The 24,690-nt window shown below is 48.3% G+C and overlaps 10 protein-coding genes across 10 annotated transcripts; 3 read left to right on the top strand and 7 right to left on the bottom strand.

Annotated features, from left to right (window-relative positions):
• Positions 1–184: 184 nt before the first annotated feature.
• Positions 185–2,025, bottom strand: ASPWEDRAFT_158213 (uncharacterized protein; the record flags this gene model as incomplete). Its single annotated transcript, XM_040829743.1, has 5 exons — positions 185–510; positions 557–1,266; positions 1,310–1,349; positions 1,396–1,638; positions 1,683–2,025. 5 exons carry the CDS (start codon positions 2,020–2,022, stop codon positions 185–187), a joined length of 1,659 nt encoding a protein of 552 aa, XP_040688103.1.
• A 198-nt stretch (positions 2,026–2,223) lies between these two features.
• Positions 2,224–6,794, top strand: ASPWEDRAFT_70122 (uncharacterized protein; the record flags this gene model as incomplete). The annotated part of the gene is made up of 8 exons (XM_040839100.1): positions 2,224–2,389; positions 2,436–2,562; positions 2,610–2,677; positions 2,722–3,151; positions 3,201–3,448; positions 3,505–4,092; positions 4,394–4,568; positions 4,616–6,794. 8 exons carry the CDS (start codon positions 2,224–2,226, stop codon positions 6,792–6,794), a joined length of 3,981 nt encoding a protein of 1,326 aa, XP_040688104.1.
• Positions 6,795–7,390: 596 nt separating this feature from the next.
• ASPWEDRAFT_112758 (acyl-CoA dehydrogenase family protein) lies at positions 7,391–8,867 on the bottom strand (the record flags this gene model as incomplete). The annotated part of the gene is made up of 5 exons (XM_040828353.1): positions 7,391–7,869; positions 7,922–8,011; positions 8,059–8,286; positions 8,342–8,651; positions 8,700–8,867. 5 exons carry the CDS (start codon positions 8,865–8,867, stop codon positions 7,391–7,393), a joined length of 1,275 nt encoding a protein of 424 aa, XP_040688105.1.
• A 440-nt stretch (positions 8,868–9,307) lies between these two features.
• ASPWEDRAFT_173844 (uncharacterized protein) lies at positions 9,308–9,877 on the bottom strand (the record flags this gene model as incomplete). The annotated part of the gene is made up of 3 exons (XM_040831142.1): positions 9,308–9,490; positions 9,537–9,807; positions 9,870–9,877. The coding sequence occupies 3 exons, from the start codon at positions 9,875–9,877 to the stop codon at positions 9,308–9,310; spliced, it is 462 nt and encodes a 153-aa protein (XP_040688106.1).
• Positions 9,878–10,708: 831 nt separating this feature from the next.
• ASPWEDRAFT_42435 (putative cholinesterase) lies at positions 10,709–13,704 on the top strand. The gene has a single exon (XM_040835772.1). It carries the CDS (start codon positions 11,179–11,181, stop codon positions 13,381–13,383), a length of 2,205 nt encoding a protein of 734 aa, XP_040688107.1. The 5' UTR covers positions 10,709–11,178; the 3' UTR covers positions 13,384–13,704.
• On the top strand, positions 13,633–14,601 carry ASPWEDRAFT_113152 (uncharacterized protein; the record flags this gene model as incomplete). The annotated part of the gene is made up of 3 exons (XM_040828385.1): positions 13,633–13,895; positions 13,942–14,350; positions 14,425–14,601. Coding segments are annotated over 3 exons (849 nt in total), but the record flags the coding sequence as incomplete, so codon positions are not given.
• Positions 14,602–14,722: 121 nt separating this feature from the next.
• On the bottom strand, positions 14,723–15,273 carry ASPWEDRAFT_173847 (uncharacterized protein; the record flags this gene model as incomplete). Its single annotated transcript, XM_040831143.1, has 3 exons — positions 14,723–14,968; positions 15,041–15,193; positions 15,268–15,273. 3 exons carry the CDS (start codon positions 15,271–15,273, stop codon positions 14,723–14,725), a joined length of 405 nt encoding a protein of 134 aa, XP_040688109.1.
• A 263-nt stretch (positions 15,274–15,536) lies between these two features.
• ASPWEDRAFT_52655 (uncharacterized protein) lies at positions 15,537–17,095 on the bottom strand (the record flags this gene model as incomplete). The annotated part of the gene is made up of 6 exons (XM_040837774.1): positions 15,537–15,715; positions 15,765–15,930; positions 16,001–16,299; positions 16,349–16,604; positions 16,643–16,673; positions 16,743–17,095. 6 exons carry the CDS (start codon positions 17,093–17,095, stop codon positions 15,537–15,539), a joined length of 1,284 nt encoding a protein of 427 aa, XP_040688110.1.
• Positions 17,096–17,257: 162 nt separating this feature from the next.
• ASPWEDRAFT_158226 (uncharacterized protein) lies at positions 17,258–21,762 on the bottom strand. The gene is made up of 3 exons (XM_040829744.1): positions 21,372–21,762; positions 17,803–21,260; positions 17,258–17,745 (listed from the first exon to the last, which is right to left on the bottom strand). Exons 1-3 carry the CDS (start codon positions 21,449–21,451, stop codon positions 17,501–17,503), a joined length of 3,783 nt encoding a protein of 1,260 aa, XP_040688111.1. The 5' UTR covers positions 21,452–21,762; the 3' UTR covers positions 17,258–17,500.
• A 158-nt stretch (positions 21,763–21,920) lies between these two features.
• On the bottom strand, positions 21,921–24,325 carry ASPWEDRAFT_42439 (uncharacterized protein). Its single transcript, XM_040835773.1, has 2 exons — positions 23,890–24,325; positions 21,921–23,831 (listed from the first exon to the last, which is right to left on the bottom strand). Exons 1-2 carry the CDS (start codon positions 23,989–23,991, stop codon positions 22,371–22,373), a joined length of 1,563 nt encoding a protein of 520 aa, XP_040688112.1. The 5' UTR covers positions 23,992–24,325; the 3' UTR covers positions 21,921–22,370.
• Between the last annotated feature and the right edge of the window lie 365 nt (positions 24,326–24,690).

Below are 24,690 nucleotides of genomic sequence, written 5' to 3' on the forward strand. Positions count from 1 at the left end.
ATACAGATAGATAATAGATAAAATAGAATAGATCATAGATAGATCATAGATAGTAGATAAAAGGAGTAATTTGACTTTGGCTTATCTGGGAAATATCTAGTTACTGCTCCGAGTCTCCAAGGAGTAACATCTATAAAAGTAAATGCATCATCACCTTGATAACTAAACAACTAGACAGTATTTATTACAACCTCGCTTTAATAGCAATCAATCTATCTCCCATCGCCCGCATAACATGTTTCTGATGCTTCCCACTCCCCGTCTTGGGAAAGTCATCGCCAACTCTGGCATCGCCGATCCAGAAAATATGCTTGGGCGCTTTATGCCTGCCCAGCGTCTGCGATACCCAATCTTGCACTTCTTTATCGGATAGCTTAGATGCAGCCTTGAGAAAACAGCCCACAGCCTCGCCGTATCGTTCGTCTTTGAGCCCAACGACGCTGGCTTCGCTGATGAGAGGGTGCGAGATGAGTCGTTCTTCGATTTCGGTCGGCCAGATGTTTTCGCCCCCTAGACTGTTAGTTATCGTATATCTTATAGATGAGATGGTGAATACCTCTGATGATGATATCCTTGATCCTCCCCGTAACATGCCCGTAGCCCTCTTCGTCGATATACCCCTCGTCCCCGGTATACATCCACACCACCCCTTCGTCATCCACCTTCATCACTTCTCTCGTCTTTTCTTCATTTCTCCAATATCCCTTCTGCAATACATACCCACTCGTGCATATCTCCCCTCTCACCCCCCGATCAACAATATCCCCCTTCTTATCCACAATCTTCGCCGCACAATGCGGCATCACCTTCCCTATCGTCGACGATCGCTTCTCATCCGAATCATCCATAGACGTAATAAATGTCACCGGACTCGTCTCGGTCATCCCGTACGCGATCAGCATCTTTTCAACGCCCATTCTCCCCCGTAAAGTATTCATAAGCGTCATCGAGACAGCCGAGCCAGACGCCAACCCCGTGCGGAGAGATGTCGGCTTCTGCCCCGTCTTCTGCATCACCTCCATCTCGGCAATATACATTGTCGGCACACCGAGAAGGACAGTCGCATTCTCAGCGATAAGGGCGTCAACGACGGCCGCTGGATTGAAAAAGTCGGAGGGGAAGATGATGGAGCTGCCGTGGGTGAAGGAAGCCAGGAAGCCCATTACCAGCCCGAAGCAGTGGAAGAGGGGGGGTGGGGAGCAGATGATGTCGGATGGGGAGAGGTGGAGGGCGTTTCCGACAGAGGAAGCGTTGTTGATGAGGTTGCTATCTTGTTAGTATGTAGTATAGATGAGGATGATCGACGTACTTGTGGGTGAGCATGGCTGCTTTGGGGGATCCAGTTGTTCCTATACTGTCAGTATAGCATATAGATAGATAGATAGATAGACTCACCAGATGTAAACTGCAGATTGAGAATATCAGACGGAGTCACCATCTTCTCAGCCCGATGAAGAATGGCATCCTTCATAAACACAGAATGCCTATTCGACGTAAATGCATTATAGGACTGCACTTGATCCAGAGTCCCTTCCAGACAGACAACCCGATCTAGTTCAGGCAATCCACGAAGCATCTCAGCATGGCTAGATAAATCCCTCTGCCCGATTCTCTTTGCGATAAAGACCAATTTGCACGCTATAAATTAATACTCATCCATCAAAACAGAAATGACAACATACAAGTCAGCATAACAGCCCTCTTCACCTCCTCCCCGGTGTAAAAACTATTCAGCACAACAACCGGACACCCAATTCTTGCTCCTCCCAGGAACACCTCAATATACTCGTGACAGTTCCCCGCCATGATACCGACGCAGTCGCCTTTCCTTAATCCCACCTCGAGCATTGCTTTGGCGATCACGGCGCTTCGTTCGGATAATTGGCGGTAGGTGAGTCGGATTGATTGCCACGGGACGATGATGGCTGGTTTGTCGCCATGGTGGGTTGTTTGTTCGGCGATGAGGGTGGAGATGGTTTTGTTGCTGAGGGGGGATGAGGTTGGGCCGTGGATTAGGGACATTCTATCGTGGATATTGTCAAATTGTTTAATTAGTAGATATTCTCATATCTTGTTCTTGTTTTATAGTGATGTATTCATGTATGAGTGGGCCGACGGTTCGGGCTTCGGTCCGCATACAAAACGAGAGTATATCCTCCTCATCCATCTCCAATATTCTATCACCACAACTATTCTATTCAATAATTATCATACTGAACAAAAATGTACCCCTCAATCCCCTCAACCTTCACCCAGACCCCCCAATCCAAATCCAACCACGAAAGCTGGATCCCCATTCTCACCAAATACGAAGAATACCTCGAACAGGTTTCTTCCGAGGGGACGGCATCTTCACTGAAACGACATCAAAGCAGGGGGCAGTTATTGCGTATGTTACCATAGTCTTCATTTTAGGCATGTGTTAATGTTGGCAGCTCGAGATCGCATCGCGTTACTCCTGGACCAAGACTCGCCATTTCTGGAGTTGGGCTGTTTTGCTGGCTTCCAGAATGAGGATTCCACGCCTTGTGGGAATTTGATTGCGGGGATTGGGAGTGTGTGGTATTCTTTCTCTTTCTATTTAATTTGTGAAGATGCTGATTATGCAGTGGACGGCCGTGTCTGGTCATGTCGCATATTCCTACGCAGAGTGGAGGGGCCTGGAATGAGATGACTGGTATTTCACCTAATAACCTATAATGCTGAGATGCTAATGAAAAGTCCTCAAAATCAACCGCATGATGGAAATCGCCTCGGAAAACTCCCTCCCTCTCATCTCCCTCGTTCAATCGGTACCCTCCCCACCTCACCCCCATATAACACAAACTAACAAAGATCAGGCCGGCGTCTTCCTCCCCCACCAATTCCGCGTCTTCCACAAAGGCGGCCAACTCTTCCGCGACCTCGCCCGGCGCACCCAATCCGGCAAACCATCCTGCGCGGTCGTCTTTGGCTCCTCCACCGCCGGCGGGGCTTATCATCCCGCGTTATCGGATTATACGATCTTCGTGGACGGGCAGGCGCAGGCGTTTCTCGGTGGTCCGCCGCTGGTCAAGATGGCGACGGGGGAGGTCATTGGGGCGGAGGAGTTGGGGGGTGCGGCTGTTCATGGGGGGAGGACGGGGTTGGCGGATGAGGTTGCTGTTGATGAGTATGTCCTTTTTCTGGTTTGTTTCGTAGTAAGATACTGATGGTGGTAGGTTTGACGCTATCCAAAAAGCAAGAGAATGGGTCTCGACTCTGCAGTCACCATCGCGACAGCTACAGTCACAGGAAGCCCTCCCACCCCGCTACCCAATCGAGGATATCCTCTCCATCGTCAACCCGGATATCCGGAAACCATTCGACATGAAAGAAGTTATCCTCCGACTCGTCGATGACTCGCGCCTGTCAATCTTCAAACCGAGGTTTGGGAAGAACATGCTTACTGCGTTTGCGCATATCATGGGTATCTCCCCCCTACACTTTTTTAAATTTATAATGAACGCAAGCTGATATACGCAGGAATGCCAATCGGCATAATAGCCAACACAACCAGCATCCTCAACCCCAGCGAAGCCCTCAAAACCGCCCAATTCATCCACACCGCCAACCAAACCCACACGCCGCTGCTATTCCTGCACAACGTGACCGGCTTCATGGTTGGCGCGAAAGCCGAACACGCGGGTATCATCAAAGCCGGGGCTCAGCTCGTCGCCGCCGTTTCCTGCTCTACTGTGCCTCACATATCAATCATACTAGGTGCGTCGTACGGCGCGGGTAACTACGCTATGTGTGGGCGTGCATATGCGCCTCGCTTCTTGTTTACTTGGCCTACGGGACGATGCAGTGTTATGGGCGCTGAGCAGTTGGGGGGCGTGATGGAGACGGTGCAGAGGGGGAGTGCGGCAGCGAAAGGGACAGGTGTGGACGAGGGCGAGTTGGAGGGGCGGGTTAGAGTGTTCAAGGAGAGGGTGGATAGGGACGCGGAGTGTTATTCGACTAGTTCGGCGTTGATTGACGATGGGGTTATTGATCCTAGGGATACGAGGGATGTGGTGGGGATGTGTTTGGAGGTTGTTATGGCGGGGGGTGTTACGGGTGCTGAGTCGAGTCGGTTGTTGGCTAGGATTTAGAGCATTCAAGTACTTGAATTGATTTATTGTTTTTATGTATTACTTTGAAATGTTGCTGTAACTACTCCATGTCATATACAATATCAAACCATGGAACTATATTCATAAATTATGCTCACTAATACTATATCCGATACGGTCCGCATCCGCCGGACCGGACCGAGGGCGGAGCATGTATAGATCGATTATGAATACCAACTGTTCTTTATGTAGTAGATAACATTTAATTATTCATTTTAACAATATCTATTCTCCATACAATATGAACGAATCCACAGATATTCACGCCGCGCCTATGCGAAATCCATTATTTCTCACTCCACCGCCTGTGGATGAGAATGGAAGACCAAGAATCCAAAAGGTTCTCATTGCAAACAGAGGAGAAATCGCCTGTCGAATCATATCAACTTGTCGAAAACTGAATATTGCCTCGGTGGCTGTTTATGTCGAAGAGTAAGTACATCTTGCTGTATCTGTATTAAACGATACTAACGGCACAGAGATGCATCTTCCCGGCATATCCTCGATGCAGATGAATCAATCAACATCGGGAGTATCGACCGGAGCAGCAGTAACCCGTTCCTTGATGTCGAGCTGTTGGTCAACACAGCTGTTTCAGTTGGCGCACAGGCAGTCCATCCCGGATACGGCTATCTCAGTGAGAATGCCTCGTTTGCCACTCGTGTACGCGAGGCAGGTCTCATATTCATCGGACCGAGTCCTGCTGCCATGTCAACATTAGGAGACAAAAGGTCATCCAAGGACTATCTAGGAAAATATGCTCCTGATGTCCCATTAATTCCCGGCTTCTCCGGATCCAGTCAAGATGTACAAGACCTTGAAAAAGCTGCAGCTGGGATAGGATTCCCAGTAATGCTCAAAGCATCTGCTGGTGGTGGCGGCAAAGGAATGAGAATCATTCACGAGGCCTCCCAGCTGAGACAAGAACTGGAGCGTGCGCAGTCAGAAGCACAACGATCATTTGGATCAAGTGATTGTATTCTTGAGAAATACATTGAGAGCAGCAAACACGTTGAGATCCAAATCATTGGCGACAGTCACGGAGAAGTTGTATCCCTGCTTGACCGCGATTGTTCAGTTCAACGGCGGCATCAAAAAGTTATCGAGGAAACGCCTTGTACGTTTCTGACGGAAGAAACCAGGACGGCAATGAGTGCAACGGCAGTTCGTATCGCAAAGCTCATCGGATACGAGAACGCTGGTACCGTTGAATTCGTGGTCGACGTGAAAACGAACAAATTTTACTTCCTCGAAGTCAACGCGAGACTTCAAGTCGAACATCCTATCACAGAAGAAGTAACAGGTGTTGACCTGGTGTCATTGCAACTCTTTGTTGCGGCGGGTGGTAGCTTGCGCAGTCTCTCAGTGATGCGGAGTCTCTCCCAGCAAGGCCATGCAATCGAATGCCGGCTATGTGCAGAGGATCCACAGCGGGACTTCTTCCCCGAACACGGTAGAGTCCATCTTTGGCTTCCAGCAAAAGGTGTCTTAGGTCCTGGCCGAGATGTCCGATATGAGACAGCGATACAAACGGGATCATCCGTTTCCATCTACTTCGACTCAATGATTGCCAAGATAGTGGTGTGGGCTCCAACGAGAACATTGGCAATCGAAAAAATGGCCAAGGTTCTGGCCAATACCGCATGCGTTGGAGTCAAGACAAATCAGTTGTTTATGCAGCGATGTCTTTTGAGCAAAGCCTTTCACAATCCAGCATACACCACATCGTTTATCCCGTCAAATACAAACGACCTTCTGAGTCCCGCTAGTATCCCCAACCTTCGAGAGTTATCCATCATCCCCTGTTTGTTCCTTCGGAATCTAGCAGACCGTGCTTCGGGATCTTCCAGAAAGCGACCCTTTCAAAATATTCGCAAGCAGTTCCGCAACCAACGATTTGATCCTGTTTCTGTCCATTGTGATGTCGTTGATCCGATTGGATGGCCATACGATCGGAAAGCAGAAAGCAAGGAGCATATCCTATGTTTGTGGAAGCGTCCAAGTGATTCTTCTCCCGAAATTCAAGAGGTCAGCTTGATTCCTATCCGCGCAGACGACAATAAAGACAAGGACATGGAGATATCACCGGCAAAAAAAGTAACTGCCGAATACAACGCAATCAGCGAAATACTTCGCGGTGGAGAGAAAGGGTTTGGCCCATCGTACAAGTTGAATATCAACAGCTGGACACCCGCCGAAGGAATTCCAGCGGTACAAGAATCCTGGTTGGCATCAACAATGGAGGTTTCGATCAACGGATCCAAAATCCTCGCCCATGTGGTGATCCATTCCAACCGCGCCCATGCGCTGGCAGGCCAACTCAACCAGACCCAGAGGATATACTGCCATTTCCCTTCCCTAGGAACACATGTCGAGTTTGAAAGATCAAGCCTTCTATCGTACTGCGAGAGTGTACGAACGGAGGCGAAATCGCAGAATGACCCTGAGCAGAAGACCATCACTGCGCCCATGCCGTGCAAGGTTCTGTCTGTTTTGAAAAAGCAGGGAGATGAAGTAAAGTCTGGAGAAACGGTGATGGTAATCGAAAGCATGAAGATGGAAGTCAGCATCACGGTCGGGGCGAGTGGGAAGTTTGAGACGAACTGGAAGATAGGAGATGCAGTGGAGGAGGGAAAGGTGCTCTGTTCTGTTGTGTAATAGGAATAGCTTCATTAATAAATCATGTCATGGGCTGAATATTTATCAGGAGACATGAGATGGGAGATGGGAGATGGATCTGGATGGGAATAGCCTCATCTGCTTCAAAAAGAGTAAGCTGTTCTGTGGATGTACATGTAATAAAAAAGGAAAAAGGAAAAAGAATAACAAAAAGCTCACCCCAACCCCGCGAACCAGCCTCCTTCCTCTAAGGTGGAAGCTGCACGGTGGGCTACGAAATCCCAGCAGTAGGGATATTCGACGAACCCCCGGAGAGCGTAAGCCCCCCTGAGGGGATTCGAACCCAGGACTCCTGTTTGGACGGTGCAGCGCAAGTCGCCGGCCTTAGCAGAAGCGGCGTCAAGACCACTGCACCACAGTCACCCTGGGTTTGTTAGGGGGAACACATAATGATGGCTTATCTGTTTACTTTGCTGCCTGGGCGCCTGAGGAAGATGGCTTGATGGTCAGCCCGTGATATCGGGTGTCTGGAAGCTGTGTTGCTCTTTCCTGGACCAATCCCCTCGACAGGACAAGACTAGATGATAGGTTTGTCAATCTGATATGTGTGATTATCTGCGTATACCAACTCTATCTTAAAGTCTACTCAATCTCTCCATCGCTTTGATCTCCTGGTTCACAGCAAGATCAGACAGAATCTCTTCGCTACCCCCTCCTACCACCATCACTCGTACGTCTCGACTGATCTGCTCAATGCGAGCGCCCCGTCCATTCTTCGAGTACCCCAATCCACCCATAACTTGTTGTGCCTCCCGGTTGACCATCTCCAACGTTTGTCCAGCAAGCACCTTCAAGTTTGCAAACAGTCCACCCATCCTGGCATCGGTGCCTTTCCTTTTGGCAACTTCCGATATATACACCAGCTGTTCCATCCAAGCATATGTGGAGTCGAGGCTACGGCCCATAGCACTGAACTTGGAGCGGATCATCTGGTTCTCGATGAGCTTTTTGCCAAACGTCTCACGTTTGATGGCGTGCTGATACGCGTCTTCGGCACACACTCGCGCCATGCGAAGACTGGTGCAAGCCAGCCATAGTCGTTCGTGATTGAAGTCTGCTATGGTTAGTATCCTCTCACTTGAATCTCATGGTGAATAATAACTGACTATTCATGATGATCGGGAATCCTTTGTTCTCTTGCCCTAGAAGATTCGCCACGGGTACTTCTACCTGGTCAAATTCGATATATGTCGAGCCTGCGCATCGTTAGTACATTCAAACAAAGCATATCAGAGATACCAACCACTTGCATGAACACCAGAATTGTCAATCTTCTTGCAGGTGACACCTGGAGCTTTCAAAGGAACGACCAGTGCTGATATACCATGGGTGCCTTCTCCTCCTGTCCGCACCGCAGCAGTACAATAATCAGCAAATATCCCATTAGTAATCCATTTCTTTGCACCGTTGACAATATAGACATCTCCTTTTCTTTCTGCCGTCGTGGTGATTCCTGCGACGTCCGACCCGGCTATATCAGGGCTCGTTAGCCTCGAAGTGGTGGTACTGGCACTCACAAGACTTACCGTCAGGCTCTGTCACACCAAGACAGAATCTTTTCTTTCCGGTCAGCATGTCTGGAAGAAACCTTCGCTTCTGCTCCTCATTCCCAAAGTTGATAACCGGTGGACCACCGATGGAGTTTCCACACCCCAGTGCCCAGATAATACCCAGATAGCCGCATCGCGCGATTTCATCAATGACGACCAAGTCATGGAACCCATTCCAATCCTCGGGTTTAATGTTGCCAGGAAGTCGCTGGCCATTGAGATAATTTGCGGCTAGCGGGAATGATGCGACTGCTGTGTATCCTAATTCTGAATGTCGGTTCAGAGCCTGCTAACGGTCAACTCCATTCTTCAGAAAACATTGATTTCAACATACCTCTTGAGGTACAGAACCCTGCTTCTCCCATTCTTCGCAATATGGAGAAATGTAAGTGTCAACATACTCGCGGACCTCTTTCTGAAGTCGACGATGGGACTCATCGTAATATGGACTAAAGCCGCGGTTGAGCCACAGGGGGTCTGCAAATGGTAGCGAAGACGTCATTTTCTGGTAAGATAAATTCATCCACTAACTTGATGAACTGAAGTCTTTTTTCAGTTCTAGATGGGCTTTCCGTTTCCTATTGTATTTTAATGGAGACGTCACATGTCGGACCGTCATGATCGCCGCGGGACAAGCAAGGGCTTCGGTCCGGGGTTCGGACCGCGTCTGGACTGACGACCGCCAGCCTTTTTGCTTACTTTGACTGGTCAGTGAAATTTGGATGTTCATAGGAAAAAAAGAATATCATGCTATCATTGCCAATTGCTTCGTTATTGGTCTAGCTAAACGAGTGGAAGGAAGTGAGAACTGTAGATCGCCACAACACAGCAGATCTACACTCAGCAGAGGCAGCCAAAAAGAACAACTGCATCAACTATAGTAAAAGAGCAATCAAAATGAAGATGAATATATGATATCACCACGTGATGACTGGCATTCAATCAATCCTTCAAGTTGCCAGTGCGAGTCATGTAGAAATAGTAAATCCCAGCATCTTTGAGTTTCTTATACCAATTCGCACCGGCAACGGTGTGATCATCCACATATCGAAAATACTCAATCATAGGATGATCATCATAGATGATTGCAGTAGAAACAACACCTTTGAATTCCGCTTGGGCCGTCTATCTTCATCAGAATCACTCCCCTTGGATAAGTATAGTCACTCACAAAGACATCTCCCCAAAACTCTTGCCTCTTCCTTTTACCATCTCTGATAGCGACCTTCTGCGCGTGATCAGCAGAGTAGAATGTTTTCCCCGAGGGTAGCAATGCCTCTGCTAGACCATGACGGGGATGGTCAGAATCAGAGGGAAAGACATGGGCATCCCATTCTCCGATGAGAGTTTCATTCGTAACGGGCTTCAATTGATGGAAGATCTTGGCGACTTCGGCTTGGTCGATTTGCCTGATGCTTTGGTCAAGGCTGTAAATTGTTCCTCTGTGGTGCTAGATAATGTTATGTTATGAGATGTATCTTCAAATACGAGAGGCTATACTTACAATGTCATGGTGGAGATATTTTTGGACATGAAGAGACTTGTTGCGTTTGTTTGGATTCACTGAGATGACTCTGGGCTGCTGAGGATATCTTTTACACTGGAAGGATCATAGAGGTTTAAGTATGCTTGATCTATAGGTGACTACTAGTCTATAAAGGTTCAAATTCCTTTTCCTATCCCTTGCTTTCCTATGTGGTCAGTGGATGGTAGTTACACATGTCGAATATGACAATTATTTGAGCATGTTAGGGGTGAGTAAAACCGAGGTCATTCATCCTTAGGTTCTTGTTTGAAGTCATCGTCTGTCTGGGTGTTACAATGACACAAATCATATTGCGCGGAAAGATTAGATGTCAAAATATCCCTTGCTTTCATCATTCCTCGGGAAATGCAAAGATAAAATATGACCGTGATCATCTTTACTACTCCCGTCGGGGTGATACATATCATACTCTATCTCTAGCAGTTAGATACTCAAGGGAAAGGCCCTGGCTGATGCCTATGACATGGCTGTTTCTTCATGCGGTCATATACATAGTTAACGAAATTCTATTCTGCATGCCTTTGTCCATGTAAGGTGTTGAATTGACAGTATAATGATTAATCTATCTTGTACCCTCGGAGATCCTTGCAACATCTGATATTTATCCTCAGATAACTCCGTTCTCTCACAGATGGAGCCACGAAATGATTATCATGGTCACAGCAAGAATAAACAATATCTTGTCTATGACCAATTCAGTAACTAGGGCCCAGGGCTAGGGCACGTTCACTAGGCCCAAACTGGCAGATCTTGACGGCCGCCCCGGTGCCTGAGTCTGCCGATCGCAACACTCGCTCCTTCGCTTACAGAACAGGTTCCATCGTGCACAAAATGCCCTGCCATTTAATTATGCATCCTCATGCTAAACCCTGCGGATCAAGATCTCCGAAGTGGGCATGTCAGCTTGCCGACCTGGCCATTCACCATCGTCGACTCGGCAAGTTGTCGTTTACTGCTGGAGCATCGGGACTCCACGTCTCCACACCAAGAAGCTGGATATCCCGGCATCCTGCTGGAACATCTCATGAGGTCTACTTCTCCGGGATTATTATTATATAATACCCTAGATGTCTGGAAGATGTCTCTGATGCAACCCAATGCAGTCCTTTGTCCTGTGCTTGGCCAACTACTGTCGCTTCCGCGTCTTCCGGCTGTCGCCTTGGACAAAGAACAATACCAAGCACGCTTTCTTGGCAAGACGACGTGTTAAAGGGGAGCAAACCCCTCATCGGAGGATAATGTCTTCGCCCATCGAATTTCCATCGAGATGCAGCTGCCATTCTTCTTGGGGACTTTGCTCTTGAGCGTGCCGGGTCTGGCTGCTCCCGGGTTTTCCAGACGCACTTCCACACCCTTGCAAACACCCAGCATCACCTCTCTCGGGGCGCTGCAGGTATTGCATTACAACAACCTACACCCCGAGAACAATGGCACTGCAGCAGTTTTGGTGTACAATCGGCTAAGCCATGCGGACGCCCTCGCGCGTTGTGCTACCATCGGCGAATCCCTCTATCCTCTACCAAACGTCCCTGAAGCGAACCGTACCGAATTGGACCATCAACTCGACTACCTCGCCTTTGCCCAGGATATCAAATCCAATGACTCTTTCTGGGTTTCCATGGACTTGTCGAACGAATGCTGGGCTTATTCCCACAGTCGAAAGGAGATCTTCCAGGCACTCTGTCACAACCGATTCCCGGCTATCTGCACCTCCAACGTTCCTCCAACGACGGACCAAAATAGAACAGTTGTTACTTCGTCCAAGATTTCTCTCGCGTTCGATGATTATAATATAACCGGATATCGTGATTCTCGATCGTTCCGGTTCCTTGGGATACCCTTTGCAGACCCCCCTGTCAAAAACTTGCGTCTTGCTCCGCCGCAGGCATACACGGGCTCTAGAAAGATCGATGCAACCAAGGCGTCGGCCTCGTGTATTCAGTCTGTTTCAGCTTTTGGTACACTTGGTGCTCCAGCCATCTCGGAGGATTGTCTCTATCTAAACGTTTTTACTCCTGTATTGCCTGGAAATGGTTCCGCAAACTCCACACGACGACCTGTGGCGGTTTATCTATACGGAGGGGCATTTACAGCTGGAAGCGCATCTATGATTGACTACGATGGAGGAAACTTCGCCAGTCGAAATGATGTCGTTGTCGTGACAGTCAACTATCGCGTGGGTGCCCTGGGCTTCTTGGCAACCGGAAACCTTACGTCCGGAAGCTATGGCACAAGAGACCAGATCATGGCTTTGGAATGGGTCAATAAGCATATTGCTGCCTTTGGTGGAGACCCTTCGCAGGTCACCATCTTTGGTCAGTCGGCTGGGGGTCAGAGTGTGATCGCCTTGCTATCCTCTACCAAAGCACATGGTCTCTTTTCCGGTGCAATTGTCCAATCGGCACCGGTGGACTTGCCGTGGTTCCCTCGCGGTGTCTATTCAGAACTTATTTCCCCTATTGTGGCCGAGGCCGTTGGATGTGATAAGACACAGAATGAAACTGCATTGCTTTCATGTCTCCGGTCCATACCAGCTACGCGATACCTTGACAACTCTACTGAGTTTAGCAGCGCACTGACAGAAATGTCCAAGACGGTGTCCTCGGACTACTTGCATGTGAGCACCCTTCTCGCATCCATCGAGCCTTTCATGCCCATGGTAGACGACTCGGGTAGCGGTGTTATCGATGACCAATTCTACACCCTCCTTGCAAACGACCGTCTTCCTAACCGCGTTCCAACCATGTTCACTACTGTCACAGACGAAGCATCGCTCTATATCGCCCAATACATTCCCAATCTCGGAGCAAGCTCACTAGCTCTTGATGCGCTATACAAGACCGCCTTTCCCTCGGATCTAGCCAACTCAATAATCAAATCTGGTGCATTCGCGGTAAACCGCGGTGACCCCGACGGGGCGCGGAATGCAGCTGCCGACGCCTTAACACACGCCGAATGGGTCTGCCCGCAATCATATCTCCTCAACAATACCGGAAAGAACTCCTTCCCCAGTCTATACCAAGTCGAAATCACACAGGGACACATGCAAACTACCTCCGACGTCCCCGAGATCTGCTCCCCGAACGATAACTACAGCGCAAGTTGCCATTCCTCCGACGTACTCCCCATCTGGGGCACACTGAACAGCAAAACCCAAAACGTAGCGCCATACTACGATGAGCGCGATATTCTCCACTCGCAGCTTCTTAACGATATCTTTGGGTCGTTCTTCCGAACTCATAATCCCAACCCAGACCCAGCTTTCTTGAAGGCTCGTGGACCGGCTTACGCATCGACGTACGAAATCTTCGGGGCGCAGGGCTATCATATGTCTCAATTCCATCCAGAGGATAAACAACTCAGTCTCCTGGGTATGCCACCTTCTTTGGCAGATAACCCGGGATTCTCGGATAAGTGTGCGGTGCTGAAGGATTATGGGTTTACATTTCAACATGCAAATTTGACTGCTTGAGGCTATACTTCTAGATAGTCTTTTGTACATAATCACCACCAGTTCCCTTTCTGGGGATTTGTGACTTCCAGGTGGCAGGGCTTACGACTTTGATTCGTGACTCTTTTCTTTGTCGAACTTTCAAAGGGGTCAAATATACTGCTCAATACTATATAACATACCACCTATATGATTTTAACCAAGCAAAGTAAACACTACCTCTCTACCCTTTTCCATTGTTAGATAATTCCTGTGAATATCTAGTCCTGTGGGGACTCTAAACTACGCGCGGCTCTTCCTCGGAAAAGTTGGAATATCCTGCAGTTTTACCTTCCTGGAAGTTCTAATATCTCGTTTGATCATGCATCTACGGTCATGCAGGAAGTTACATTGGCCAGTTCTCGAACAGACTTTCGGGACAGGCTCATGTATCGGCTTCCTCCATCGTGGCGTCTTGCCAAGCTAAGATTCCGCAAAGACGGAGTATTGCTGCCTTTTGGTGACTCTCGTGAGGATTTCACCGTTCCCAACCCGTGAGTACTAAACAGGCCTCGATATTACGTTTCTAACCAAACGAAGGACGTTCTTCCGAGGTCAATACACATGGCCAATTTCGGATTTCGCAGATCCTCTCCACGGATGGAGGTTGTCTGAAGTCTTGCAAGATTCCTACTGTCCTAAAAGTGACATATATGGTCAACTTTACTTTCACATCAAAGGACTGCTGTTGAACTTCTGCGAGAAAATAACGACTCACCATCTAAGTATCGATCTCTTCCACATCGACGCGGTGGATCTACCCAAAACACTTGGGCTATTCGGACCACTTCTCAAGAGCCGACACCAGAACCCGAAAGCCACTCTACTCACACTCTTCCTCGATGCTACCTACGAGGTGTGCACTATCCACGATAAAGAATCCACCATGTTTCACCGCATGATGAAAGTGTACCCATACTCATCGAGAGGAATGATGCAACCTTTCCATGTCTGTTCAATTCTCAGCACGCCCAGGAGCTATTTTCGGATAATGATGTCCTGTTCGATCGGTTTGCAACACAGTGTAAGCTTAAGAGTATTGGCAATGGTCTTAGCTTGGGAATGAAGACAACAAATACGGTTGTGGAGAAATGGCCAACGCGGTTGAGCGAGCACCCAACGAAGGATGAGTTTAATATGCTCTTTTGGTCCAGGCACCAAGGAACAGAGAGATATGTGGAATGGTATCGGAAAGAGTAGATGTCCATCCTGGCATCCTGATCCGGCCACTGATCCCGAATCCATCAACACCAGTTAGTATCTAAGATACATTTTGTGTAGTCACCAATCAATTGGACTTCACCAGTAATGCCACCATTTCTCATGGAAAGTGTCCGTCATCGTCATCTTCTTCTTTGTAGTAATCTTCGTCATAATCCTCTTGTTTGTACTCTTCCTCTTCGTCGTGCTCCGCTTCCTTGATTCCCTGTGTCTTATCTTCCTCCATCTTCTTTCCCTTCTCCATTGCCTCGACTTTACTCAGACATTTTGCAATCCTAGCCCTCTTCCGATGACACTCTTGTTCTTCCTTGCGAAGCGCCCTCTTCAGACGATCAGCTTCATCGAGCTACACAGTAAAGCGGGTTAATATCAGTATCAACTCAAGCCCCACCATGCTAATCGTAAGACAGACACATACCCAGTACTTCTTATCATTTTTCTTCTTCGTCTCCTCTATCCTCCTCAAGATTCTCTTCTTTTTGCGTTGGATAACTTGCCGGAAATTCCTCGCTCGGGGCTGTTCGTCTTGACTCGCGGTGGTGTCTCTGCCCTTGCCACTGCGGGTGATTCTCTGTTGTTTCGGGATGTGTTAGTATTTTGTCTTGTTCTCGATAGGAGGGGTGTCTTTTTGAGGACTCTGCCTACTGTCATGGCTGTGGTTGGTGTCGAGGGTTTGTATTTGTGCTTGTGTTTGAGCGTGTGTTTGTTTTGGAGTGAAAGGGAAAAAAGAAGGTGAAGACGGGGTTAGGGTGCCCTGGCTTGCGATTTTCCTTCTACAGTGAATGGCGTGTTTTGTTCCTCAATACAGTCTGGGTAGCTTTATCTTTCCAGCCCGCTTACACGTTATCTAGACTGAGAAATAAATTGTGTAGAGTGTATTCTATACAGAGTAGAGAGTTTCCTAATGATCTATCTTATATCCCTTCAGCCAACCAAGGGTCTTTCAAGAGTTCCCTAGCACTTGACCTCTCATCAGGCATCCAGGTCAGAGCTCTTCGCATAAATCTAAGAAATCCTGAATTATCCTCTAGTCCATTCTCAAGCGCCTCCATTGTTCGTTCATGCGGGATAGCTGCACGCCCCTTCCAGTTTCCTAGAGTATCATTCAGTATGAAACCGTATACACGGAGTATTAAACACACCTTTCTGGTCCCAAAATTCAGCCGTCACCTCTGGGTTCGTAGCCAGAAGTTCACGAGGTGGTGGCCCCAACGCCGCGGTCATCTGGGCAATGTGGGCTTCGTTGGAAAAATCACCATCGCCATCACATGCTGTGAATAGCCTCGTTGGCTCAAGCAGCTCCCATGCCTGTCCGGGATATTATTGACTCGTTCAGGAATAGAAGCAGATAACACAGAGAAGGTGAATCGAAACGCACCGTAAGACTAACGCTCCAGATATCAACTGGATAGCTCCACTCAATATAAAATAACGTTTCGGGAGCCCTATACTGAACAGGCATGATATCACCAGCATGTGGTCCCGGTCCAATTCTTGCCTCACCAAAGTCACACAGCAACATTGGACCAGGCTTGGGAAGCATCAGACGAGAAAGATATATGGTCCTGTCCGATGAGACTGGTTTGCGATGCACCGGGGATGAGAATTCTTCCTCTTCCATCCTGTGGAATGACTCAGTATTTTCCTGGCCCAGAAGCATGTTCCCGTAATGCACATCTGTCATATATCAGAATGGAGGTAGACAGAGTGTATAAATAAAGCTTACCAGTATGAACGACCTCTCCTTCGGTGTGTAGGAAATCCAAAGCTTGCAGGAGCTCTACAATGGCGCCTTTGACAAATTCTTCATCAAACCCATCTTTGCTAAAGATAACCTTCATATCATGCAAGCTCATCTGAGCAGGTTGACGGACAAGGACGATATGCTCTCCACCTGGACCGGATATCTTAAAAGAATCAAGCAGTTTCCGAATGTTATTTTTCCCTGGGTATGAACTCTCTTCAATCCGGGTATTGATGTGCTGGTAACAAGTTCACGATGAACCAACGAAGAATTCACACAAATCTTCAGTGCAACATACTTTCGCTCTCTTCAATTCTCACACAATTAGCTTCCTATCGAGATGAATTAATATCAGAAACTCCAAACTAGAGCACACCTTAAATCCCGAGCAAGCCATGAGGTCGACGAACTACCAAACCCCAACTTCGCAATCGCCTGATACCGATCTTGAAAGACTTCTCCTAATCTGACGGGATAGAATCGATGAGCACGGTAATCGGACAACTGTTCCTCTTCAACCGGCTGATCTGCATCGATTACTTCGAAGTTGCTTGTAGGAAAGGACCGAGGCTTCTCTGGGTTTATTTCTCTTGACGTCTTATCTAGCAGCGTTTTCCTGGTTGGGAATCGAGAAGTGGAAGTCGCAGATGATGAAGATGTTCTGAATCTCGAAATGAGAGGAATTGATCGCGTCTTCCAGATGCAGAGGTTTGGTCGGAGGGGAGTCATCAAACACCTCCATTTTATCAAAAATGCCATTTTCATATGACATGCTACTGATAAAATGGATCATCAACGATGGATGAATATACAACTTTGACTGATGATAGGAAAACAAAGGAGAGGAAGAGATGCAGCTGGTCTACGTCTCATCACGTGTAACAGTCTAGGCTTTAGCATTCCCGTATGCATAGTTTCTAAACTCCCTATGTCTTCAGCTAATATTGTGAAAGATATATTCGGGTATTTTCAAGATGTCCTATATATACCTAAAGCTTAGATTGACGTAAGATGATACTTTCCCTTCACGTTCCATGCCTGTGATTTTATGCGTATAATGGTAGTGGCTTATTCGCCAGCGAAATAGCCAGGCAACCATATCCATGACTCCTTTAGAATTACTTCTGAATTCATCTACGATGGCTGTTCCGCAGACTTTTCCTCCTCGCCCTGTACAATTGGCACCAGCGTTTTTAATTTTACGGGCTTGGTCAGGAACAAATTCATGCCGGATGCCATGGCATCCTGTTGTACTTCTTCCTGTCCAAGACCAGTCAAGGCAGCGATAGTCACAGATCTAGTTTTGTGACCATGCTGTTCTTCAAGACCACGAATGTGCTGCGTTGCTTCAATCCCATCCATGACTGGCATGGAAATATCTGCATTGGATAAACACATCAGTATGTGTTCCGGGTTTAGGATTCCCTCTGACTTACCCATCAGGATTACGCCAAACCGGGCTGGTTCTGCTTTAAAGGCTTCAAAAGCCTCCAGGCCGTTCTGCGCAACTACATAATCACGTCCAAGTTTCTTTATGTATGCGACAAGGATTCTGGTGTTGATTTCATTGTCATCCACAATTAAAACCGCAGATGCTGAATCATTGGATGGAAATTTGCTTTCATCTTGACTAGGTTGAATTTCTTCTCGGTTCGAATCAGCTGTGGCAGGGCCCGTCTGATCAGGCCGTGACTCCTCAACTGGCGGTTCTGGTTTCTCACTATCGACTGCGTGCTCCGTCACCACCACCCTGGGCTGTTCACCAGACTTTATACTTTGCGTTGTACCAGGGGTCAACGGCACTCCAGCCCTGTCAGCTGGCTGAACAGTAATTTCTCCCCCTTGTCCATCCGCCCGCGTACGCCGACGTTCTTGACGGTCAATACACATTTTGAGTGTCTTTGCAAGCTTTCGTGGCCCGCATGGCTGGCCAATGAATTCAATGACGTCTTCATCGCCCCTTTCCCGCGCCGCCGAAAACATCGCATGTGCGGTTTCCGGGGATGAGCAAAAGACAATGACTGGTGAGGGAAAACGTTCGTTTGGACCGGGAGAAATCGCCCTGACCTTAGAATCCCCGCTATGCAAATATTCTTGTGTCGCAAGATAATAGTCACAGCGATCGAATGCAGTCTGCAATGAATGAACTGTGTGTACATTCATATCAAACCAATCTCCGCACAGTTTCTCCAATGATAACCGAAGCATTCTGTCCTGCTCGGAAGCTTCCAACCCCAAAATCCCAATCGACTTCCCACGCACCATTTCCTTTACAGTCGTGATAACTGATGTGTCTGGAGTATCGGACGGACCAAAATCGGGAGGATGCTGAAGGGTTATTCTCATACTCACTTCCGTACCAGAATCTTTCCAAGACCTGACCTGGATATCACCACCGAGGGATTTTATGGTTCGCTGGGTAACATGAAGGCCTAGTCCATTTCCGCTAGATAGGGAGTTTTCTTGCGCAAAGGCACTGAACAAGTCATTCTTCAAGAAATCCTCGCCAATCCCATGTCCTGTGTCTTTCACGTTGAGCGTGACCTGCGACCGAGTTTCCTCGCCCTCGCCACTTCCAAGCACTTTGTCTGGGGACGCATCAAGGGAAACGTAAACAAACCCGGTCTTTGTAAACTTGAGAGCATTTCCAAGGATGTCCATCAAGATGAGCCTCCAGGCGCCCGGTTGAGTCATGAATCTCCAGTTTGCGGCACGGTTCACATCTAAAATAACCCTCACACTGGGCCCTGAAGGGTCAATTTGCGTAGGCTTCGCCGAAAACATGCCTCCGGGTGTTACTGGTTTGCGAAAGGGTGATCCCGAGCCATTCAGAAAGTTGAAACCGGCAAAAACACTTTCCACAACCTGTTCCAAGGTGGCGTCGAGTTCCGTAAAACAGTTCAGATCGCTCGAGGTATTTTGCAGGTTCTCCTTGGAACCATCACGGCCTGCAGGGTGCTTTTCAGGGTTTTTCCGGAGGTTGTTAATACTGGCGTACTCAAGCAGATGATCGATAGTATCCAGTAATGTGCTGGCGCAAGACTCGATCGTATGAACCATTCCAACCTGGACAGCATTCATGGAAGTATCTGCCAAAAGCTCTGCGGTTCCGAACACCCCATGTAATGGCGACCTTAATTCATGGCTCAAGCTTGAGAGCAAATCCGATTTTGCCCGCTCAGCGGACTCGGCGCCCAGTCGGTGTATTTCCGCCATGATACTGTGTGCAAATGTAAACATAAATGCAAGTTCATCGTCTGAAGAAAAAACCCGATGCGGTGTCCTTGTCCAGGCAACACAACCCGAGTACCATCTTTGTTTATGTGAATCCCAGAGTGGTGAAAAAATAATGCTTCGGGAACCTGGGGCCAATCGAAGCAGGGCAGCGGCATCCTGTCTTAATGCCACTCTCCGTGTTTTCTTATATTTCCTAGCTCGCTTTTCGTTCTTTTCATTGGTTCTGATGCGACCACTAAGGTCCTGGAAATTCTTGTACATGCCATCAGTAGAATCATTAGACGAAACTGACCCCTCCTCAGAAAAGTTGAAAATCTTTCCTCGGGGATATCGGCGCAAAAGACCATTCAGGAATGACTCTGACATTTCAATTCTCTTATCTCCTGTCTCTTCATGGTTGATACTGGATGAATCTGTAGTCGCAAACCCAAGAATGTTGCATGGATCTGACTCGTCTTCCGGTTCGGGAATCCCACTGTTCGATGCACGCGATGACCTGCTTGAGCTTCGAGGCTTGCCATCGCTCTTCTTGGAGCTTTCAGAGCAGCTAGTATCAGAATCGGACTTTGTACTGTTGGTTCTGAAGTTGGCTTTGAAAAAGGCAACGCCTTCAACTTCCATTGACTCCCGCACAATATTGGCAGCTCGTGAGAATACCTGTGCCTCCCTTTTGGGGGGGGTGTTATTTTGCGGGTTTTCTTCCGATTGCCCTTCTTCGACAGGCAGCGTTGGTTCTGATGATGAGTGTTTTAACTGCCCCTTACTAGAGTTCTGGCCAACCTCTAAGTTTGTCGGCTGCTTCTGCTGCTCATTGGGGAGATGGGCTTTCAGGCCGCCGAGATGGACACTTTTCGAACGAACTGGAAGCTGCTTTGAAGCGCCTGTGCCTCCAAAAGGCCGATTATTATCACCTGAAATCTGTTTTTCCTGCTGCTGTTGGTTGAGATGTCCCTCGGGGGGTTCGTCGTCCTCATCTCGAACCCCGTTTTGTCCACTAGCTTCAACCCAAGAGTTACGAAGGCTAGCCTTTCCTTCAAGGAAGCTCCCCAATCCGACAACCATGCGCTCGCCTCGAAGATGTTGGGATTTGGATCTCGTCATGTCCAAGTGTTTCATGACAGTCGCTGCCATGTCTCGTAGAAATTTGAAGGATTTCTTGTCGAGCGGAGGGTGGGGTCTGTTATCCACTATGGTGTAGGCTCCAATCACTCTGCCCTTTGAACAAATTATAGGAACGCTCGCTAGAAATCGTGCATAAGGAGAACCGGTGACATCAGGTGAGTTTTTAAAGCGCTCGTCCTCGTTCATATCCGGGACCATCAACACAATATCATCCGCACACTGGGCAAATCTGGGTCGCTCCATGACATGCTTGCAGAAGCTACGGCAATAAGAAATTTCACAACACCCCAACCATAGTCCGTCGTGCTCTTCGTGATCTTCGTCATCCTGTAAGCTCAACGTCCTGGTAGCTTCCGCAAGGATCTGCTGGTTATTTCGACCAAAGAGAGATATGAATGCCCATTGAGCATTTAGCCTCAATGTGCCAAGCTGGGCAAATGCTGTAAGAACGGTATCGGGGCAGGATCGTGCAATGTGACATTCGCGCTGGGCTTGCTGACTGAAGGGGGCACGCAGACAATATGGTGGTAGATACCTGAAGAAATCAATATGGTCAGTTTAGTCTCATCACTGGATCAATCCGGTCGGAATTTCAATCAAATCGATACCTAAAACTGAATAGTAGATATGGAAATGGTAAACTGACTTGAAATACTCCCGTTCCTGTGTTGTAGTAAAACTGACCTGCCTCTGAACAGGCATCGGACGTAACATTGGGAGCGACATGATGGCAAACAAAGTCGCACAAGAATCCGAGAATTGAAAGCTTTCGTCCGTTTTCAATCGTCGCTTCCTCGAAATCGGATCTGGGTATCTGGCGAGTGGCGAGCCTTAAGGGTAGCTTCCTCTCGGCATGGATTTCTCATTCACGATTCCCGGTCAAGGTTGGGTTCGATGTATGGAACAGATGAACAAATTCCGTAAGAAGTCCGGACTCCCGCTCGCATTTCGCGACATCCTGGAGGGGCAGCTGGACTGGACTGCCATGCCTTGCTTTCCTGCTTCATATTGCGTCAAGTGTTGACTCGGAAAGCAACTCCACGAATAATGATTTACTGATGATCGAAGCGGGTCAATTTCTTGAATTGTCTTTCTTTAACGGGTATAGTGTGGGTCAGATGACCGCACGTGCGATAAGCAATCCACGGTCGACGAGAACAATTTTCCTGCTTTACTCTGTACGGAGGGATGGAAGTCCACTTATATAAGAGATTGTATTCCAAATCTAATCTAGCCGTCGTCAATCGTGAATCGTTAGAAATTAATCAGATTTCAAATCGCGCCGCAAAAAAAATGAATACCCCCGAAACACCGATGTCACTGGTGACGGATAACTGTCGTCATATCATATAATTGCGCATTGCGTCTGTTGGTCGAGTCGAGATAGATAAGCCCGAACATATTACAAAAACCTTTCAACGCCAAACATCATTCAAGAAAAAAAACAAAATGGAAAATGGAAATCAATCTGCCAACTTAGTGCTCCGGAAAATCAAACATAGTTGGTTAGTGCTGAAAATTCGTGCAGTCTTGTATATTACTGGTGGCCTATACCCTGATCAGCAGTAGGTAAACATTCACCTTGAGTGGTATCCTAACACAAAACCCCCATAACATGAATACATGAGGCCAATTGGATCATCGATCATCGATCATACATGGCAGATCTTCTGCCAGATGAAGGATATTCCATGTCGGCCACGGTTACTGGTACACATCGCTTCCCAGAAACCGACGCAGGATGCACATATCTGTGTCCTCGCGAGCTGCCCCCTGTCATACTTGGCTGCCGTGCTCTCTCAGTACTGCTGCCTGCCTTCCGGCTAGAACCTGCCATTCCACTGTAGCTAGCTCGTCGTGCATCTTCTGCCACGAGCGGGTCAAGTGGACGGGCATGACCCATGTACGTCCCGTTGACAGGGTTAATGTAACGAGCATGAACCTGAGGGTACACTGGAGTATCAGGGCTAGGTGGAACTGCTGTGGGATCGAAGACATACTCCCGGAATCTCATACCCGACGGTCCGGGAGGTACTTCATCGTTGTATCCCCTAGATGGTTGCGATCTTCGGCCACCATCTGATTCGTACCATCTTCCTCCCGAGCTTGATGAGTATGAATCTCGAGGTCCATGACGTCTGTATGGTTCCGGAGACATTCCTCTCTCTGCCTTTCGAGCATACGCTTCATGCGAATGGCGCCGAGCATGAGACTTTCTAGGTGGTGTCAAATTGCGACGCCGACCGTATCGTTTTTGCGTGGGAGAAGACCCATGGCCCGTCGATGCTGACTCTTCAGACGATGCATCGGACCCATAATGACCAGAGCTTCCTCCTGGGCTTGTGTGGGCAAAGCTCGAGGCCCGTGCTCGGCCTGGTGATGCGGGGCGGCGTTCTGGCGGCGACGTAGGGGGTGACGGCGCTCGCGGGGATGCAAAGGCTGTCTTCAATTCGTCAGGTTGCGGGAAGAATGCCGATTGTGGCCGTCGTGTAGCCGGGTACTCGGCACTCTTTTGTCGTTGAAATCGGGGCCGTGGCATATCAGTAGGCTCGGCATGTCGATGGCGAGGTACTGGCCGAGGACGGCTCCGGGGGGGTTCTTCTTCAGTCGGTGGGTCTGTTGGACTGAACTGACTGGGGAACGGTCGGGGGTTTGGTGGGGATGAGCGTGGAGTGTTTCTTTTCCAGTAGTCATATTCCAGTCTCCGACTGACACCCTCGTGCCATTCCACCATTTCTGGGTCTGGCTCCGAGGGGAAGGCGTCTCTCGGGATCATCTTTGGGAAATAGCCCCCGATGGGGCTCTCAATATTCCACAACTCAACCGCATTTTGCAGATATTGGCAATGTTCGTCTGGATCCATCAGCAGCTGTATTGTCTGCCATCGGACAAAGCCGCTGGGTAGGAGGGCCGGGATAGAGGGTGGTTCAAAAGCATTGGTAGAAGGCTGTAGGCTGTGAAAACAGCCTAGTGATTGATATATAAACGAAAGCGCACCAGGCTTGGTCTCGAGGAATAGGGTGTCATAGTTGCCGCCGACCTTTTTGTAGAAAGTCGCGAGTCGTTCTGGGGTAAGATCGATCGTTCCACAGCCGTCAAAGGAGATCTGGGGAAGACACTAGCGTTAACAACTGGTCCTCCACTGTTGCACACCGCTCACTCACCATCAAACGAGCAATCTCCAGGCACAGCTGTTCGAGTAGTGGAGCTGGGCTTTTATCAGGATTGATCAGCCTTCCCCAATAGTTCGCACTATAGTTGGACATGGCCGGGCAAGATTGGAGCCACGGCTGGATGCTGGGGCGCATTGAATGCAGCAAAGCGACGCTCACATCAATGCAAGCGCAGCGCGAAGAGCAGCAAAAGCAAGAAGGTGAAGGAATCTGGAGATCGTGGGAGAGGTACCTGAAGGGAGCAAGTTGAAGGCAGAAGCAGGAGGGGCGGTCAGCCTTCAGGCACACATCACCGTGGCTCCACTGCGGGGGAGCCCAAGAGGCGCCATAAGTTGGATTATTCGCTGTCAAGAGGACAAGTCAATCCGACGACGATCGGAGAATTGGGCCAACGCAGATGATGGCGCTGCATGCGCGTATGCAGGAGGTTGTTTTAGGAGATGATGATAAGAGGGAGGTCAGAGGATGGACGAGGTGAGCACCTGACTGCCCCGCATGTGATCTAGTCAGACAACAGGATACTATCTGTAGGAGCTAGCTATACAAATGATCTTGATAAATCGATAAAAAATATTCTACTGATTAGATATAAATAATAAATAGTCCCTGATAATATACGTGGGTTATTTAAATGTGAGTTGGTTGGTTATATATTTTGCAACCGCGTAGCTATTCCCACATATCGACTATCATAACAAACAACTATTTATCGCCGCACAAATACTACAATTTGTAGTCAGTCAATCTTCAATTAAACTAGAAATAAACATCAACTAAGATCTGGATAGTGCA

Source organism: Aspergillus wentii, assembly GCF_001890725.1.
Source record: "Aspergillus wentii DTO 134E9 unplaced genomic scaffold ASPWEscaffold_5, whole genome shotgun sequence".
Classification (NCBI taxonomy): Eukaryota; Fungi; Ascomycota; class Eurotiomycetes; order Eurotiales; family Aspergillaceae; genus Aspergillus; species Aspergillus wentii.

Excerpts from the sequence above, each read along its gene's own strand:
- ASPWEDRAFT_42435 (XM_040835772.1), top strand. The coding sequence starts at position 11,179 with ATGCAGCTGCCATTCTTCTTGGGGACTTTGCTCTTGAGCGTGCCGGGT.
- ASPWEDRAFT_158226 (XM_040829744.1), bottom strand. The coding sequence starts at position 21,451 with ATGTCGCTCCCAATGTTACGTCCGATGCCTGTTCAGAGGCAGGTCAGT. Across the intron at positions 21,261-21,371 it reads CAGGAACGGGAGTATTTCAA|GTATCTACCACCATATTGTC; the intron begins GTCAGTTTACCA and ends TGATTTCTTCAG. Across the intron at positions 17,746-17,802 it reads GTTTGGCGTAATCCTGATGG|ATATTTCCATGCCAGTCATG; the intron begins GTAAGTCAGAGG and ends TATCCAATGCAG.
- ASPWEDRAFT_42439 (XM_040835773.1), bottom strand. The coding sequence starts at position 23,991 with ATGTCCAACTATAGTGCGAACTATTGGGGAAGGCTGATCAATCCTGAT. Across the intron at positions 23,832-23,889 it reads TGGAGATTGCTCGTTTGATG|ATCTCCTTTGACGGCTGTGG; the intron begins GTGAGTGAGCGG and ends TGTCTTCCCCAG.